The sequence below is a fragment of the Stegostoma tigrinum genome, chromosome 4 (assembly GCF_030684315.1).
Source record: "Stegostoma tigrinum isolate sSteTig4 chromosome 4, sSteTig4.hap1, whole genome shotgun sequence".
NCBI classification, from domain to species: domain Eukaryota; kingdom Metazoa; phylum Chordata; class Chondrichthyes; order Orectolobiformes; family Stegostomatidae; genus Stegostoma; species Stegostoma tigrinum.
This window is the reverse complement of record NC_081357.1, coordinates 119,476,663-119,494,609: the sequence shown is the minus strand read 5'-3', so window position 1 is coordinate 119,494,609 and position 17,947 is coordinate 119,476,663. Positions and strand designations below refer to the sequence as shown.

The following is a 17,947-nucleotide window of genomic DNA, read 5'->3' as shown; positions in this document are numbered from 1 at the left end:
CAAGACAAGAAAGGCATCATACAATCCCATTCAGACTAGAGACAGCAAGCCGTTGATTTAAAAGCAAGTCTATTATTAACATTAACTGAAATGCAAGTAGCTGATGATTTTAGGAACATTTTCTTCATGATTCTAATGGCAATCATGGAACTTGCCCAATCGTAAAAATACGATTAAGATTACTTTTCTTTGTAAATGAGACCGAAAGTGTTGGAAAAACATAATGCTGTCTTTTCACATATATTTTACAAAAATCACACAAACCATGATGATTTTATTATTTTATTCACTCGAGCAATTCCAATGCTTGATGGTTCATCATGCCATTAAGTTGTGTAGATGTGTTTAAGCATCAAAAAAATTAACCTGTTGACAGACAGTAGTGTCCTAACAATTCTGAGATGTCACTACTTAGTAATAAACATTCTTAAACTTCTATTATAAGTTGTCAGCCTCTTTGTAGTATCTGTCTCAGTTTAATGCAATCAAAAGCGTCTGAAAAGTTGATTGGGAAGATAGCCAAAATGTAAGAAAGAGGATTGAGCCTCCTTTTCAAGGGCAGCCAACTCTTGTACTGTAGATGCTAAAGCATCAACGTGGCCCTTGTACGTCCCACCTGCCAAGAGAAAAAGAGCAGGGAAAGTTAAAATTAAGACAAAAGTTTAAATTACTTGGTCAGTGTGTGCTCATTAAGTTTCCTCAACTACCGTAACAAACATTCACCAGTCATAGCAAGCAAAATTATTGCTGATGCTATGAGCTAATGGGTGCTACTCAATGAACATACTTAGCACAAATGAAGATTTGGAAATGGCACCCTTAAGTGTATATATAAAAAAAGTCATTTTGTTAACAACGGAAAATAGCGATTGTAGACCAAGTAGAATACACCAAAAAGGTACCATCTCATTCCACAGAAGATGATTTCACCTAGCTTCAGACTGAACAGCTACTCTTTAATTTCGTGAAAATCATTTGTCCCGAGTATGGCTTTTGTGTTAAATTGACTTCCTCTCCTAGATTTATAAAATTGGAAATAATGTGCGACATGCTTCAAATTGTAGACTCCAGGTTAGCCCTTCACTTTCAGTCCAGCCAATGAAAACCTTTGCAGGTTATGGCAAAGGATAGGAGTTAGAACTTAATTTTTATATATTTGTTCACAGGATGTGGGCATTGCTGGCTGGGCCAGTATTTATTGCCCATCCCAAATTGCCTAGAGGATAGTTAAAAGCCAATCACATTGCTGTGGGTCTGGAGTCGCAATGAAGTCACCTGATAAAAGGATAGCAGTTTTTTCCCCGACAAATGATAATGGTTTTGCAGTCAACGTCAGAAGTCACATGACACCATGTGGAAAGTCCAACAGATCTGTGTGAAATTACAAGCTTTCAGAGCACAATCCCTTGGTCAGTTGCAGAGAGAGAAAACAGCATGTAGATAGAGTTTATAGGTACAGTGATTGAAAGATTTTACAACTGGTGTGAGTCAAGTGTCAGGTAAGTCTCTACGGGTGGCGAAGGGTGTTAGATGGTGGGGAAAACATCAACAGCTGAATAACCAGTGAAGGGAAGTCCTAAAATCCAATTAAAAAGTGAGGCAGAGAGATAATTACAAAAAAAAATTTAAAAATAAGGTGGTGCTGGAGATAATGGATGTTTTGGCACTTTAGACCAGCATCCCACACAATGGCAGCAACACTGCAATAACCTCAGTATTCCATACCAGCAACTGCCAGCTTGCAGACGCCATGCTACAACTCATCCACTTCATCTTTGACCACGTCTTCACCTTCGACAACTAGTTCTTCATCCAGATACACTGACGACATTTTCTTTCATTGGAGTCATGGCAAGGAATCACTGAAGCAACTACACATCATCATCAACAAATTTCATCCCATCAGCAGCATGATGACTCTTCAGAATTACTCTCATTCTGGGACACACGCATCTCCAAGGACGGACATCTCAGTACCCTACTCTGTAGCATGTCTACTGATAACCTCAGAATGCTGTACTTCTCTAGCTTCCACATTAAACATGTTTAAAGAAGCCATCCCTTGCACATACACAGACGAGGAGGAACGCAACAGACTCCAAAAGGTTTTGGAAGATGTCCTCATAAGAATGGGATAAGATGCTCAACTTCAGCAATCGCCAGTTCCAGCTCATCACAACGATAAACTGCCGACCTCCTCAGAAGAGGATATGACACAGGATATGAGGAAAAGAGTACCTTTGTCATTCAGTACATCCCTGGAGCAGAGAAACTACACCATATTTTTTCCACAACCTTCAACACGTCATCGATGATGGTCAGCATCTTGCCAAGGTCTTCCCTACATCTCTGCTTCTCACCTTCAACTAACTGCCAAACGTTAAGCAGACCATTATTCTCAGCAAACTAATCAGCCTTCAGGTCACCGATTACAACATCACCCAACCCTGCCATGCCAACCTCTGCAAGACATGTCAGATCATCGACATGAATGCTAGCACCTCAAATGGCCTTGTACGTTGTACCTCAGCATGGATTTGTATGGGGTAGATCATGCCTCAAAAACCTTATTGAATTCTTTGAAGAAATGACCAAACACATGCAGGTAGAGCAGTGGATGCGGTATACATTGATTTAAGTAAGGCGTTTGATAAGACTCCCCATAGTACGCTCATGCAGAAGGTAAGGAGGCATGGGACAGGGGAAATGTGGCAGATTTGATTCAAAACTGGCTGACCCATAGAAGGGAAGGGTGGTAGTGGGCAGAAAATATTCAACATGGTGCTCAGTTACGAGTGGTGTACCACAAGGATCTGTTCTGGGTCCTCTTCTATTTGTGATTTTTATAAATGATTTGGATGAAGGACCGGAAGGGTGGATTACTGAGTTTGCGGATGATAAAAAGGTGGGTCGAGTTGCAGATAGTGCACAGGGCTGTTCTAGGTTACAAAGGGACATTAATAGGATGCAGGGCTGGTCTGAGAAGTGGCAGATGGAGTTTAATCCTGACAAGTGTGAGGTGATTCATTTTGGAAGGACAAATTTGAAAGCAGAATACAGTGTTAACGGAAAGATTCTTGGCAGTGTGGAGGAGCAGAGAGATCTTGGGGTTCATGTCCACAGTCCCCTGAAAGTTACCACCCAGGTGGATAGAGTTGTTAAGGGGACGTATGGTGTGTTAGCTTTCATTAATAAAGGGACTGAGTTCAAGGGCTGTGAAGTTTTGCTCCAGCTGTACAAAAGCCTGGTTCGGCCACATTGGGAGTCCTGTGTCCAGTTCTGGTCGCCTCATTACAGGAAAGATGTGCAAGTGTTAGAAGAGGTGCAGAGGAGATTTATCAGGATGTTGCCTGGAATGGAGGGAAGGTCTTACAAGGAAAGGTTGAGAATGCTAGGGCTTTTCTCTTTAGAACAACAAAAGGATAAGAGGTGACTTGATAGAGGTGTACAATATGATCAGTGGTATAGATAGAGTGGACAGCCAGAGACTTTTTCCTAGGGTGGAGTTAGCCATTATGAGGAGGCATAGTTTTAAAGTGACTGGAGGTTGATTTAAGGGAGACGTCAGAGGTAGGTTCTTTACTCAGAGAGCGATAGGGGCGTGGAATGCATTGCCGGAAAGGCTAGTGGAGTCGGCCTCATTAGGGGCATTTAAAGCAACTATTAGATAGGCATATGGATGATAGTATAAAGTCAGGGTGGAGGTTAGATAGACCTTAGGATTAAGGTAAACGTTTGGCACAACATCATGGGCCGAAGGGCCTGTACTGTGCTGTACTGTTCTATGTTCTATGTATCAAATGTGTTCCCACGAACCTTAAAAACAAATTAGCTTAGGTTTATGAAACAATCACTTGGGCAAACCAATTTCAAGATTAAAAAGAGCAAAAAGTACCATGTAATGGAGGTTGATGAAGCAAAATAAAAACAGCATGGTACTGAAACTGATGTCCATTCTTTTAAGATCTTCTAGTATAGGTAGATGCAACTAATAAAGTACTTTATTTTAAACAAGCTTATCATTGGGAATTTGTGAACACTATATAAATAAGGTAGATTCATTTAAGACCTTGCTGTGGCATTATTATTAAACCTCTTGCAGGTAATTTAATAAAGGAAGATTTACATAATTAAAGATGTGCTTGTAAGACCTAATATCATTTCCAAAATTCAGATAAATGCACTTAGAAAGAGATGCTCAGACAAAATCCAGTGCACCATTAGGCAGGACTTCTGGCATTCACTTCATGATCATATCTCGAAGGGACAAAATGGAAACTTACTAAAATATGCTGGATTTTGTTATTTGTAATAGCAAAATAAAGCACACTTCATTTCATGTGGATAAACCCAACTTTATTAATGATCTCAATTCCGATTGATATGGGTTGATGATGAGGAAGGGAAAAGAATGGGGAGCAAGAATGTTTCTCAAGAATAAATATTTTTGCATTAACTGTTAAACCTACTAAAAATTCCACTGTTATTCATTCAAATGATAGTGACAGGGAGATGGCGACACAGTGGTCAGCACAAGCAGAACAGAAATCCAGAGGCACTGGTATTTTAAGTCCCACATCAATAAATGAAATCTGGAATTTGAAAGCCAGTCTCTGTAACAATGACCATGGCAGCTAAGTGCCATAAAAGCCCATCTGGTTCATTTATTTCCTTTTGGGAACATGCCATCCTTACCCCGAATGCCTACATGTGACACTAGGTCCATAGCAATATGGATAACTCTAACTTTTGAATTGGCCTCGCAAACTATTCAGCTTAAGGGAAATTAAAACAATTTACAACAAATGCTGGTCTTTCTAGAGATAGCCACATCCTACTACAGATGCAAAAGATTTGAAGTAAGCATTAGCCATATAAAAGGCAGAGGTTCCAGTAGTGAAATACATGGCACTACGCCCAATATAACAGATCATACCATTAGTATAGAATAGTCCACACTAACTGCAAATTTTATTCACACAATGTAGCATTCGGGTAAGCATTCATAATACCTTAAAGTTCAAAATTATTTCGGAAAAGGCAAAGGCAAGGAAAAAAAAAATTTAACTGAAGGAAGACTACATTTCTAAAGGAATCGAAAACTGGCAAAACAGTAATTCTACATGGTCTTGGGCACACTGGGAACATGTTCCCACATGAGCAGAAAATGACACACAAAGCTCGAACTTTCTACATGACTAAGAATAGTGATTAAATGAAACAGAGAACAGAGGTTTATGACCATTAGAAATTGCAAAAGTACAGCAGCCAAAGCCAAAAATTAAATATAGAAAATAGAAGAGATCTAAATTGAAAGGGCAAGGAGCATAGAAGAACAGATTAGTAACTACCTTCAAAATAACCTTGGAAGTTTTTTTTGAAACATATAAACAGCAGAAAAGTAGCCAAAACGAGAAGGGGATAGGATCAAACAAAATCATTCTTTTAACGTTTGAAAACACTCCGCAAGAGCTCTACAGGAAGCTGGCACAGATTCAATGGGCTAAACAGCCTCATTCTGTGCTGTCACTGACCCCAAGGTGTCAGCACAGGAAAGAGAGAGAAATATCTTCTTTCGTCATTCTATGAACCATAACATTAGTTTTGTTTTAAATGAAATGCAATGTATCAAAGTTCTTCCCCTGTAAAATACTGACCTCCCGCTGCTCTTTTCTTTCCATAAACTACTTTGCCATCAAACTCATCCACTGGTATCTTCAGGTCAGGCTCAACTTGAGTGATGATGACATTCAAGTGCTCTTCAATCTCAGACAACAGCTTGAAAGAATTCACATATTTTCTTATGTTTTTTGTTTGAGATAACTCACAGATGTATCCAAACATTTATAATTATAAATAAACATGAGTCAGTCATTCTAGTAGAGTCACTATCCAGAATTACTGTCCAGAAAAGATTTTAGTTCGCAATTGATTATTTTCTAAAAGTAGACAGACAATCTGGGCATGAATACTGTTGAGAATCCAAAATCATGGAGGAACTAGTCTAGAATAACAAATTACTTCTTTTTGTTTTGCAGGATGGGCTAGAAGGTGGTGTTGGGTAGTGGCAGATAGGTTGATAAAGCCAAATAAACTGGATGAATTCCTATTTGGATCCAAAGGTACTGGTGCTATTATCACCAAAATCGCACATGATGTATGGATTATTAGATGTGGGAGTCTTCCCCAGAAGCACTGCAACGTATTTGTCCTCAATAGCACATAGACTAAAATATTGAAGTCAAATTCTTGATCAGTGTCCAGGCGGCTAATCTCAAAAACATGATGCCTCTATTCAACTTTAACTATAAAAAATTAAAAATGCTTTTCACAACTATAGCACATTAACATCAGCAAGGTCAGTAATGGCTTAGTAGTGATCAGATTGCCCAAATCATAATCTCTTGGGACAGAAATTTGTAGAGGGTACGTAGTAACACATGCAATCTTTATAAACACATCATGCATTTTACCACAAACAATTTTACATTAAATTCAACAGCTTGGTCAGAATGTCACGATGATAAAAATACAAAGCAAAATTAGTCAGTTAGCAAAATTGTCAGAAAATAATTACTGACTTCATAAAAAAAACACAACCACAACACGTAGTCACCCATTTCAATTAACCGCAAATGGCTGTAAAGATGCCCGTAACACAATAAACTGAAATATTCCTATCGTCATCTGGATTCTTGGATTAATCATGAGAATTTTCTGGGAAATATATTATAATGCAAAAAAAAGGACAAAAAAGGCGAAGGAGACCAGAATAAGACCAGTTAGAAATCTGACCTATAGGCAGGTCTTTTTTGCAGACAAACTCCACAAGCTCCTATTGGGATTCCTGTCCCTGTCTCAGGAAGTCTCGCACTCAGGAACTCAAGCCATAGCAGCACCAGAGCTCCATCGTGGGTGCTGTCAAGGCTACACAGGAGGCCTGATAGATACTGGAGTCTTTGGGCTCAGGCTGGGAGTTTTGGTACTTTGGGCTATCTTCTCAAGGAGGGTGCCCTTAATTGGAGAGAGAAGCCCTCCAATAATAGCAGCCTCCTCTTCCTCCAACTTTCAACACTAAAACAACATTGCTTACCCCTGCCCACTCCAACCATTTTATTCTGTGGAAAGCAAAATATTGGACATTTCACTGAGCTTTTGACAAGCTCAACTTATCTGCAATTATTTATTTACAAACAGTGCTGGGCTGCTGACTTTTGTGCTGGCCAACCTTCTCTGATGGAGGTGAACTGGATGGATGGGAAGGTGATGAGCTAATCACCTTATATTGCATGCTCCAACTGCCCAGAATACAACCAGCAGAGGCATGTAACAGTCTGCTCAAGACACAAGGCAGTGTTCTAGTTATAACACATTTTCCCAAGTTCTATGGACTACCAAGTTTATTAATTTATTTCACTTCAAGAAATCAAATACCATCCTTTTAATTTCTAAGGGAAGTTGCTTGTAATCAGCTAATTCACAACGTACAGGTCACCTAAATTGAGATTATAGGTATGCAAATATAACATTCCTAACACGAGTCAGAATAGAAGAGCAGGCTTGGGGGGTGGAGGAGCAAGCTGAAGCCTAAGTTTACAATTCTGGATTGCCTGCAAGACATTATGGGACATATTAGCAGATTAAGCCATTCAGATCTTTGGGAAGGCTCTGACATTCAATGCGACCTTAGCTGATCCGATTGTGGCCTCAATCCTACTTTCCTGTTAATGCCCCCTAACCCTGATTACCTGTCAAAAATCTATTTAACTGCGCTTTGAATAAATTCAATGACAAACTTATCCAATTTATCACCATTCCCTTACCTCTTTATCTCCTCTTGACAAACAACTTTCCTACTTATACTGGCACCATTGGCAATTTTTCCCACTGTACATTTTTTTTTATCTCTGCACCCATGTCATTTATATAGATTGCAAATGTTGAGGGGCCAGACACTGATCCCTGTGGCAGGCCTCTAGTTAGAAGCCAGTAAGAAATGGTCTCATTTATCTCTATTCTCTGTTGCAAGCCAATCCTTTATCCATGCTAATGTGTTACACTACATCATGTGTACATTTACTAATCATGTTAATCAAAACAAGCATGCAGGATTGACAATTAGTTCAAATTTCAGCCACATTCAAGAGGAATTCCAAAGTCAGGCTGAAATTCAGTGACTGAACAATAATGGTGAACTGGCTACTACAGTAGGTGAAAGGGTTTACATGTTGTAAATCTCAAATTAATGTCATTTTTTTTCCAGTGTAAGATGTTAGCATACCTGCACTTCATTGTACCATATGGTGCACCCACCCTGATCCTTAAGTCTGGTGTTATAGCAACCTCTTCCACGATTTGGACATACATGGTACCAAACCTAGAAATGTTTAAAATAAGATTTTCTAATTAGATACTTTCTAATTGCAGCAATCTCTGAATAGCCAAGGATAGGTTTGAGGTCAGAGCGGAAAGATCTAACAGGGACCCGAGGGGCAAAGATTTCACGCAGAGGCTGGTGCATGCATGGAGTGCGCTGTTAGAGGTGGTGGTTGAGGCAGGTACAATTACAACATTTAAAAAGGCATCTGGATGGGTAAATGAATAGGAAGGGTTTAAGGGGGATATGGGCCAAATGCTGGCAAACAGGACTAGATTTATTTAGGTTAACTCATCAGAATGGATGAGTTGATCTGAATGGTCTGCTTCTATGCTGTCTAACTCTCTGGGTCCTCTTTTGTTTGTCATTTATATAGTGATTTGGATGAAAATACAGAAGGCATAGTAAGTAAGTTTGCGGATGAGACCAAAATTGATGCCATAGTAGATAATGAAAAAAGGTTTTCTAAGATTAAGAGAGATCTTGATCAAATGGGTCAATGGGCTGAAAATGGCAGATCAAGTTCAATCTGGATTTGTATTTTGGTACAACAAGGATAGGGTTTACATAACTAATGGTTGAGCCGTGGGTCGTGTTGTAGAACAAAAAAAAAGGACCTAGAGGTTCACCTAGGAAACATTCTTTGAAGGTTGCATCACGTGTAGACAGGGTGGTTAAAAAGGTGTTTTGGCATGCTTGTCTTCATTGCTCAATCCTTTGAGTACATGGAGTTGTGATGTTATGTTGAGGTTATACAGGACATTGAGGCTTCTTTCGGAATATTGCGTCGCGTTCTGGTCACCCAGTTACAAAGGTTATTAAGCTGGAGATGGCTCAGAAGACATTTCCCAGGGTGTTGCCAGGTATGGACGGTTTGAGTTATAAATGCTGAATATGCTTGGACTTTTTTTTCACTGGAGCATAGGAGGTTGAGAGGTGACCTTATAGAAGTTTAAAATAATGAGGGGTATAGATTGAGTAGTGATAGTTGTCTTTTCCCTAGAATGGGGGATTTCAAAACTAGGAGATACAAATGTAAGATGGAGGAGAGATTTAAAAAAAAGACACAAGGGGCAACTTTTTTTTTAAAAAGCAGAGGGTGGTTTACATGCGGAATTAACTTACTGAGGAAATAGCGAATGTGGGTACAATTACAAATGTTTAAAAGACATTTGGAAAAGTAGATGAATAGGAAAGGTTTGGAGGGATACGGGCCAGGAGCAGACACATGGAGCTAATTTAGTTTGGGATAATGGTCTGCATGGACCAGTTGGACCAAAGGGTCTGTTTCCGTGCTGTATGAGCCTATTCTATCCTATCCCATGACCCTACTAGTCAAATACTGAAATCATCAATTTAGTGATCAGACAGCAATAAATCAATATCAACGATCCTGAAACTTTTCAAAATTCTGTTCAAGACAGATACAAAATCATCTGACTTGCACTTCAAATGAGTGACACTGTAACAAATTACTCATTAGATCAGCATGTTAAAAAAAACACTTCTGACTGGCAACAGTTACACAAACAGCTCCAGTTAAAGGAGGAGCAATTCAGTTTAAAGCCATCACAGGTTTTGGTTGTTATGTGGTGAACAGTTTAAATAAAAAATTGCTTTGTTTATTATTTTTAAATTATAGTAGAATTAACACAAAGGATTACCTTCTCTTTCTCAGTTGCAACCAAGGAAATGGCTAGACCCATCCTGCAAAAAAAAGTGCCATTTTATTCTTTTGCAGACATGCAATAAAAAGAAGCATGTTTAAAAAGTATATAGAGGACATGAATGCAAACTTTGAATCCTACCTGTCAGCTCTACCCACTCTGCCAATTCGATGAACATAGTTTTGTTTTTCATCAGGGAGAGTCACATTAATCACTAATTTTAAAAGCAAAGGTAAGTTAATACCATATTAAATTAATAAACAGCAACACACCAATAAATACCTCACTTACCAAAAGGAATCCCATGAATGTCAATTCCTCTTGCAGCAACATCAGTGCAGATCAGGTGTTTTACATCTGCTTTCTTCCCAAAACAAGGAAAAAATGCATCAAATCTTTGTTTTTTGACTGTCAAAGTTTAATCATGTCAAAATTTTTTATCCTTTGTTACACATCCTGTAGCAAGTTAATTTCACTTGGTACTACTTTTTGATTTTTGATCTATAGACGCCACCCCACTCACCAAATTAGTGGTGGCAGAAGGCAAAGATTTGTCATCAATTCAATTGGATAATGACAATTATTGGGTGCACTGATTTATCACCAGCTCATCTCACTAAAATTTACATGTCTGTACATTCCAGTACCAGTCTGTAGTGAAAATATTTAAATTAAAAGGCCAGTTTAGCAACAAACAATGGTCATTAAATTTACCACCCTTTACAGCAAATAAATAGAATTAAGCTACAAGCAGCTAAATAATAAAAACTCCGTTCCTGTCTATGACAGTGCAATTATTAGATTCAACTTCAGTCGTTAATAGCATTTGGTGTTTGCAATTTTTGTAGAAATACATATGTAACTCCAGGTCAAGCTATTAAATGTGCTATCTTCTTTGACATTTAAGTATTTCAAATTTTGCTGAAGTTGTGGTTCAATAACAAACAGAACAGTGGCCAAATTTTGTATGAAAGCCCAATCAATTATACTCACAAAAAACTAATCAACTACTCTGAAATTGAGGTCTGTAGTTTAATGCTTAACATTAAATAATACAAGCTTTGTCAACTTTGGTCGGAAGAGCACTTAAAAATAAAAATGTATGAACTCCAGTGTCAAATGCCTCTAAAATGAGACATCTCTCTCTACAAGTTTACATTTTTAAAGAGTGTTCGGTTGCGATACAACTAAATAGGAGACACTGTTCGGAACACAATCATAGAAACCAGCTTTCGTTTAAAAATAAATGCTGTAAATATTCAGGGGTGTGACAGCATTGGTGAGGAAAGAAAAAGAATTAACATTTCAGCTTAACGACATTTTAATCATTAGAAAGAACATTGTCTATATCATTAATTCTGTTTCTCACTCAACCTGCTGAGTATCTCCAGCAGTAATGTTATTTTGCTGTCGATGAAATCAGTCATAATGCTTTCCTTAAATAAAGATGATGGTGTTGTTCCTTCTGTTCACAGCTTTTATGTTGGCATTTTTATTCTTTGAATTTGTGGATATGTTTATATTTAATATTTGGTCTTTAAGCATTATACACGTGAACACGTTGAAGATTCCTCAAAAATGTTAGATTTTAAAATTAAATGAAACAATGGTGTCACAATAATACATTTAATAAATTTATGTTTGAATTAAGTTGCTGATTTACTGTAAACCTCGCACACATATAATGCGATTAGTCATACACCAGGAGCTGAAGTTAGCAAAGTAATGTGCAGCAGTTGCTTGCCAATTTGAAGTGAAATTGACAATTACATAATTAAATAGCAGTCTGATGAAACCATTCAGCCCTTCAAACCCATTCTGCTCTTCTGGAAGTTCAGAAATGATTTTGTATCCCATCTTACCTGTCCTCCCTGCACAACTTGATTCCCTTTGCATTGTAAAATCTTTTGAATTGCCTTACATAAGCGTTCAATGATTGGCCATTCTCTGCTCTCTCAGTGTAACAAAGATCTACAACCCCTGAGGCAAGAAATTTCTCCTTATTTCGGTCCTAAGTGGATGACCCCTTATTCTGAAACTGACAGCCCCAATTTCTGCATTCGTCAAGAAAGAGAAAACATCCTGAAATAAAAACAGATACCACTATACAAACTTAGCACATCTGGCAGTTTCAGCGGAGAGAGAAAGAGAGTTAATGTTTCGAATCCAATGACACTTCAGTTGTGAAAAAAACTTTTATTTTAAAGAAGATCAGAAAATCATTTTGAATTTAAGTTCAAAAGAGAATTTATAGATAGTTTATAGGACTTCAATTAAATTACCAGCAAGCCACATGGTGAAATAACTGCTTCCACATTTGATGGCTTGAATTTTGTGATCAAAGAGAGAAGGTTAGAGAATCATTACAGCAGAGGTGCTGTTGTCAGAAGTCTCAAACTATTCAGGGCGGGTAATACCTAGGAGGTCAGTAAGAATAAAATCCAGAAGCAGAAGGCTGTGGAGGAGTCAGAGAAAGATAAAAGGTTTCATCAGACTGCTATTTAATTATGTAATTGTCAATTTCACTTCAAATTGGCAAGCAACTGCTGCACATTACTTTGCTAACTTCAGCTCCTAAAAGGCTCTTGAAAACTGATTGTTGAACGTCGTTCCCTAAAACGTAAGCTGAGTTAGAAATCTGCTCCAAGTGCCTCAGGGAGGGATGTTAATGTTCTTTTGCTAAAAGTAGGTTAGCAAATGAATATATATTCAGGAGTTGATTTCCATGGTCAATAGGGAAGAAAATAAAATTCATGGTTGACCAAGTCAGATTTCCCTCTGGGACCTAACTTTATCAATATTAACATCAGCTGGGATCATCACTATTTCAAGAAGAACACCTTCACTTCTTTTATGCTAAAAGAAACACAGGCTTAGCCTACACAACTTCTCATACAATAATCTCAGGAAATGGTCCAGTGGATCTTTACTGTCCTTTCTTGAAGTACTATGTCCATTTTGATCTCTTATACCCGTGAGAACTCGGGTCTTGCATAAAGCTATAATAAAATGTATTTACTTTTATACACCAATTCCTTCACTATAAAGGCTAACACAGGATTTGTATTCTTCATGGTTTGCTGTACATCCACGTTAACCTTATATCATTCATGTAGAAGGATACCTAAGGTTGTTCTGAATACTAGCATTTCTTTGTTTTTTTGGCAAAACTGCTTTGTTAGATTTCCTTATCAAAGCAGATAATGTGACATTTCCCAAGTTTCATATTGTTAACAAACTTGGATGAGACTGAGTTTAAAATAGTCCATGCGTTGACACAGATTATAAATAGCTGCAGCCCAAGCACAGACCGAGCAGTAACCCACCAGTTACAGCCAGCCAATGCAAAATGTGTCATTTCAGATCGTCTCCCCGTGAATCAACACTCTTAACAGTATATTTATACTATCCCCACTCCTATGCGCCCTAATTTTGTCTAATGAACTCGTATTGTTAGTTATTGAATACTTTTTGAAAACTCAAAATTTCCTTTGAGCTTGCTTTAGCTCTGAAGAATCATCCTGAACGCTAAGAGTTAACTGCTTCTCATTCCAAAAATGCTGCCAGACCAGTAAATTTCTTCAGCACATTGGTTTGATTTTAGATTCCCTTATTTGGTAACTTAAAATAAGATAGACAAATATTGCAAAAGTACCTTGAATCTTTCCAGGTTTTGCTTTCGTTCATTTGGTTTTCTATCACCGTGTAAGCAGACACAAGAGAATTGATGTCCCTTTCTATCTGGTCCTAAAACAATTAAAAAAAAATGTAAGAATCCCTACAACAAAACACAAATGGTCAAAACAAAGCAATAGCCATCAGAATTATCTCACCTCCTCCCATCTGAATAAAGTACTGTTCCATGTTATCACAGTCAAGCTTTGTCCTACAAAAAATGATTGCTTGGTCCATCTTGTGTTCTTTGATTGCACGGGCTGTATATTCACCTTTCAGTATTTTAATAGCTTCTGACCACATCTCTGGAAAAATTACGTATGGAAATACATGAATTAAAAAAAACATCTTGTCTGTATAACCGAAGCCACTGATTCAGAAATTTCAAAACAGTGCTCGCAAGTTCATTATTAATTAATAAATGGTTATTGTTTCAAGTCATTGAAATCTGATATTCAATAATTAAACCCAGCACAATTTTTCTTGGTACTATTGTACCAGTTGAATTTTGTAGAATAAAGTTTTAATTTTAGCTGCATCACGAAGGAAAGAGACTTCATTCAGATTAATAAATATTATTTGAAAGGACACAAAATAAAATAAGCTAGCTATTGGAATTTTAACCTCTAAATTAAATGGGGGCTGCATTACAAACAGTTCTGTTTCAAACTTTCCATTTGGATAAAAGACTGTTGGGCCATGAGCATAGCTAATTAGTATTTCCATTTATATACTTTCCATACTTAAGAAGTACATTCCACATGGTGTTTTTAGGATTCAATACCAATAACATAAATTTTCATTTTCAAAGGCTGTACCAGATTAGTGCTTCGTAATTGAAGGAGGAAAGCTGGACATCATGGCATATATGCAAAGGCACTGACCTGGAGTACTGGCACCAGGTCTTGTATTATCTTTTGCATGGACTTCATCTGTCTGAGGAAGCAATACACAGTTAAATACTCTTTGTTTTTGTTCTTCTGTAAGAAATATAACTTGATGTGCATTAAACCAATTGGTATCAAAGACAATTAAAGCACATGGAAGTTACTTGGCAGTAGTTCCAAAGCTTCAGTCAGCATAAATTTTCAAAGGAATATTTGTAGCTTTTGTTGGCATGAGGGAGAACAGAATATGCAGTACTGTGATAAAACGGATCCACAAACATTAACAGAGAATTAACATGCTCCCTTTGTTTAGGCACTGGGCCCAAGATTGATAACAATTGCTAAATTGATAAAAGCAGTTCAACCCTCTTTACCCGGATATGCCTTGCAAGTTTCTCCCAGTGACGGTCAGTTTTTGGATTAACTCTTAGAACAACATGATGCACAGTCTCAGGAACAGAATCTTCTCCCTTAAGATCTACCCAGGTTGGGAAATGCATGATTTTCTCTGATAGCTTCTTAACATCAAATGAATGCAGTGTGGCAGAGCAAACAATGACCTAAACAAAGCATAAAAAGCAAAATCATTTTAGGCCATTTTACTACCAAGAGTGGGAGTAATAATACATTAAAAAGACAGAACAGGTGAAGTCAGCATTTCAATTTAGGAGAAATGAACATTTGTCATTAAATTGCACAATTACGCCTCATACTTTTGGACTTATCGCAGAGGATGATGCCCAAGATCTATTCATTGTATTCATGATTTAACAAAATAGAGGGGTGTTTTGCAATTTTTTGACAAAATGATTGGTTGACAAAATTGAATAGCTCCTCTAGTTCCCAAAAGCAGGAAGACAACACAATTTCAAAACAGAAGTAAATGTCAATTACCAGTCATGTTTCCAAACATAGCTTTCTACTGGTTTATTTGGAATTTGAAGAATACCAACTTGTTTTAATTTGATTATGTCAGATTGAATTTCCTGCAAAGGCAAATTATACCATATATCAGGAAATCTGAGATTTGTACAGAGTACAGCTCAATGATGGAACTCGAATATCTTTTTGACTGTCATTTCTAGATAGAACACACCTCTATAGGACTATTCAGAAAGTGTGTTTGGTTTCACTCTTGAAGGCTTTCTTTTCACATTGTTTTTTGTATCAGTGGTCGGATGAAATTTGTAAATAATTTATTAAACGTACAATTGGCAGCTGATGAAAATATTCAGTCTTTTTTTGAAGCAAATTCAGAATTCTGAAGTCAATGAAAGAAAAGCAGTATTTCCCTGATTGTGCTAGTTACACAGCATGGCCAAAATTATATGAAGTATCAGAGGAATCCTGATGGGATCTTCAAACAAGGCACCTAGCTCTGTTACAAGAAGACAGAGGTTATAATGTCATTATCTTGCTAAACAAAGTTCATACCTGCAACCTTTTGCCATCAGATGTCACTTGAGGGATCTGAGAATGTATTCTTGAAATGAAGTCTGAGTAGCCTTGAGTAAGCAGTCCATCCTGCGAGATGCAATCATACAAGAAAGCTCCATATTTAGTCAGCAAGAAAATGCTACATGAATGGTGTAGGCTAATATTTTCACAACTTTAAAATATGTAATGTCTTTTAATGCTACATTTAAGCCCATAATATGTAGAAGTAGGCCATTTGCTGTCAGTCAAACAGATCACAGTTGATCTGATAATCCTCAATTTCACTTTCCTCCCTTCTTCCCATAACCCTTGATTCCATTAATGATTAAAAATCTGTCTAAACCTTGAATATACTCAATGGTTCAGCCACAACAGCCCTCTGCAGTAAAGAATTCCATCACGCTCAGAGAACAACTTGCTATATGCTCTACTAGCATACCCTTTACAGCAGACACTAACACTTTCCTGATAACAGACAGTAACTGGTTTATTGTTACTTGTTTTTTTGGGTTCCTTCCCTTTTTAAATGAGGATGTCACACTGGCAGGTTTCCAATTCTCTGGAACTTTACTAGAACCCAAGGATTCCTCAAAAATTACCACTGCATCTGCTCCCTCTGCAGCTACTTCCTTCAATATCCTAGATGCATTCCATCAGGTCCAGGGCATGGTTTGGTCTTTAGCCCCCTTCATTTCCTCTAGTGATAGTTATTGTATTTATTTGCACTCCTACTTTTGCCCTTTGACTATTCTATTAGAGCTATTAGCATCTTCTACTGAGGCAAAATATTTATTCAACTCTTCTGCCATTTCCCTTTTTCTCCATTATTATTGCACCAATTTTTAAAACTTGTTCAATCCTCTGGCTTACAGCTAATATTTGCACATTTTATGCCTACTTTCTTTCAATTCGATGCTATCCTTAACTTGATTGGTTGGCTTATCCCTTTCCTTGAATCTTTCTCTTCCTTTGTAAATATTTAGCGCATGGTTTAGATATACTTATTACTAACACAAAACTTCTGTGAACATACAAAAGGATTTTAAAAAGTATCTTCCTTGGACACAAAAAATGCAAAGATAACTAAGGCTAAGGTTAACAAAACAAGACTTTGTATAATTAGATATCTTTGACAAAATCTAAAACCTTGACTTTTGTTTTTCGATGTTAGGTTTAAAATGATAAAACATTGAAATTCTTTCCTAAGCTAATAGTATTAGTCTACACACTTAAAAAAACTCTTCAGAAATGCCTTTTATGAAGTATGAGCAAAGTGTTGGCCTGAATTTTATGATCAGCAATGCAGTAGGCCACTTACAATCAACATAGGAAAATATCCAGGTGAGCCTAATGAAATCATGGTGACAAGATTTATGGCTACCTTGAGGGAGGTGGGTTGGCATGAAGCCAAGCAACACAGGAGGCAGAAAAGGGACACTCAATTTACAAAAGGCTACAGCAGTAAAATGGCACTGGTAACTCCCCATTTTTTGTTGGGCATCTTAATATTTGAAAAATGTTGAATTTTGTTTTAAAAAAGTACAATAATTTTGATTAGATAAATTGCTTGGCAAATCATGAGAAAGTCATATTTTGCTTTTTAATATGATTATCAGATTTAAACTAAATGTTTCACGTGAAGAAATACTGCAAAAAAGGAGTTTGGAAAATTATGCCGGGGGTCTCCTATTAAAAATGTTACAAATTCACAGTACACCCCTTACATTTTAAAATGTTACATCAACATTTTAAAATGTATCTCATTCAGGAAGTTAATGCAAATCTTTATTGGCTCCTATTGAGCTCCTTGGTAGCAGTACTGACTGGTTAATTGCAACTCAGATTAATGTATCACAGATGTAACTTGAACGTTGCAGGGCCTCAGAACCTAGTCTTGCAAATTT

At 37.3% G+C, this 17,947-nt stretch overlaps 1 protein-coding gene across 1 annotated transcript in view; it reads right to left on the bottom strand.

The window, feature by feature from the left end:
* Nucleotides 1–269: 269 nt before the first annotated feature.
* Nucleotides 270–17,947, bottom strand: part of ddx1 (DEAD (Asp-Glu-Ala-Asp) box helicase 1) — a 41,522-nt gene continuing 23,844 nt past the window's right edge. The window contains exons 16-26 of the mRNA XM_048530417.2: nucleotides 16,041–16,130; nucleotides 14,981–15,166; nucleotides 14,604–14,655; nucleotides 13,878–14,024; nucleotides 13,700–13,791; nucleotides 10,336–10,408; nucleotides 10,186–10,258; nucleotides 10,042–10,084; nucleotides 8,282–8,377; nucleotides 5,658–5,778; nucleotides 270–616 (exon numbers count right to left, since the gene is read on the bottom strand). Coding sequence (XP_048386374.1) covers nucleotides 486–616; nucleotides 5,658–5,778; nucleotides 8,282–8,377; nucleotides 10,042–10,084; nucleotides 10,186–10,258; nucleotides 10,336–10,408; nucleotides 13,700–13,791; nucleotides 13,878–14,024; nucleotides 14,604–14,655; nucleotides 14,981–15,166; nucleotides 16,041–16,130 — 1,104 coding nt within the window. The 3' untranslated portion in view covers nucleotides 270–485. The remainder of the gene's footprint in view (nucleotides 617–5,657; nucleotides 5,779–8,281; nucleotides 8,378–10,041; nucleotides 10,085–10,185; nucleotides 10,259–10,335; nucleotides 10,409–13,699; nucleotides 13,792–13,877; nucleotides 14,025–14,603; nucleotides 14,656–14,980; nucleotides 15,167–16,040; nucleotides 16,131–17,947) is intronic.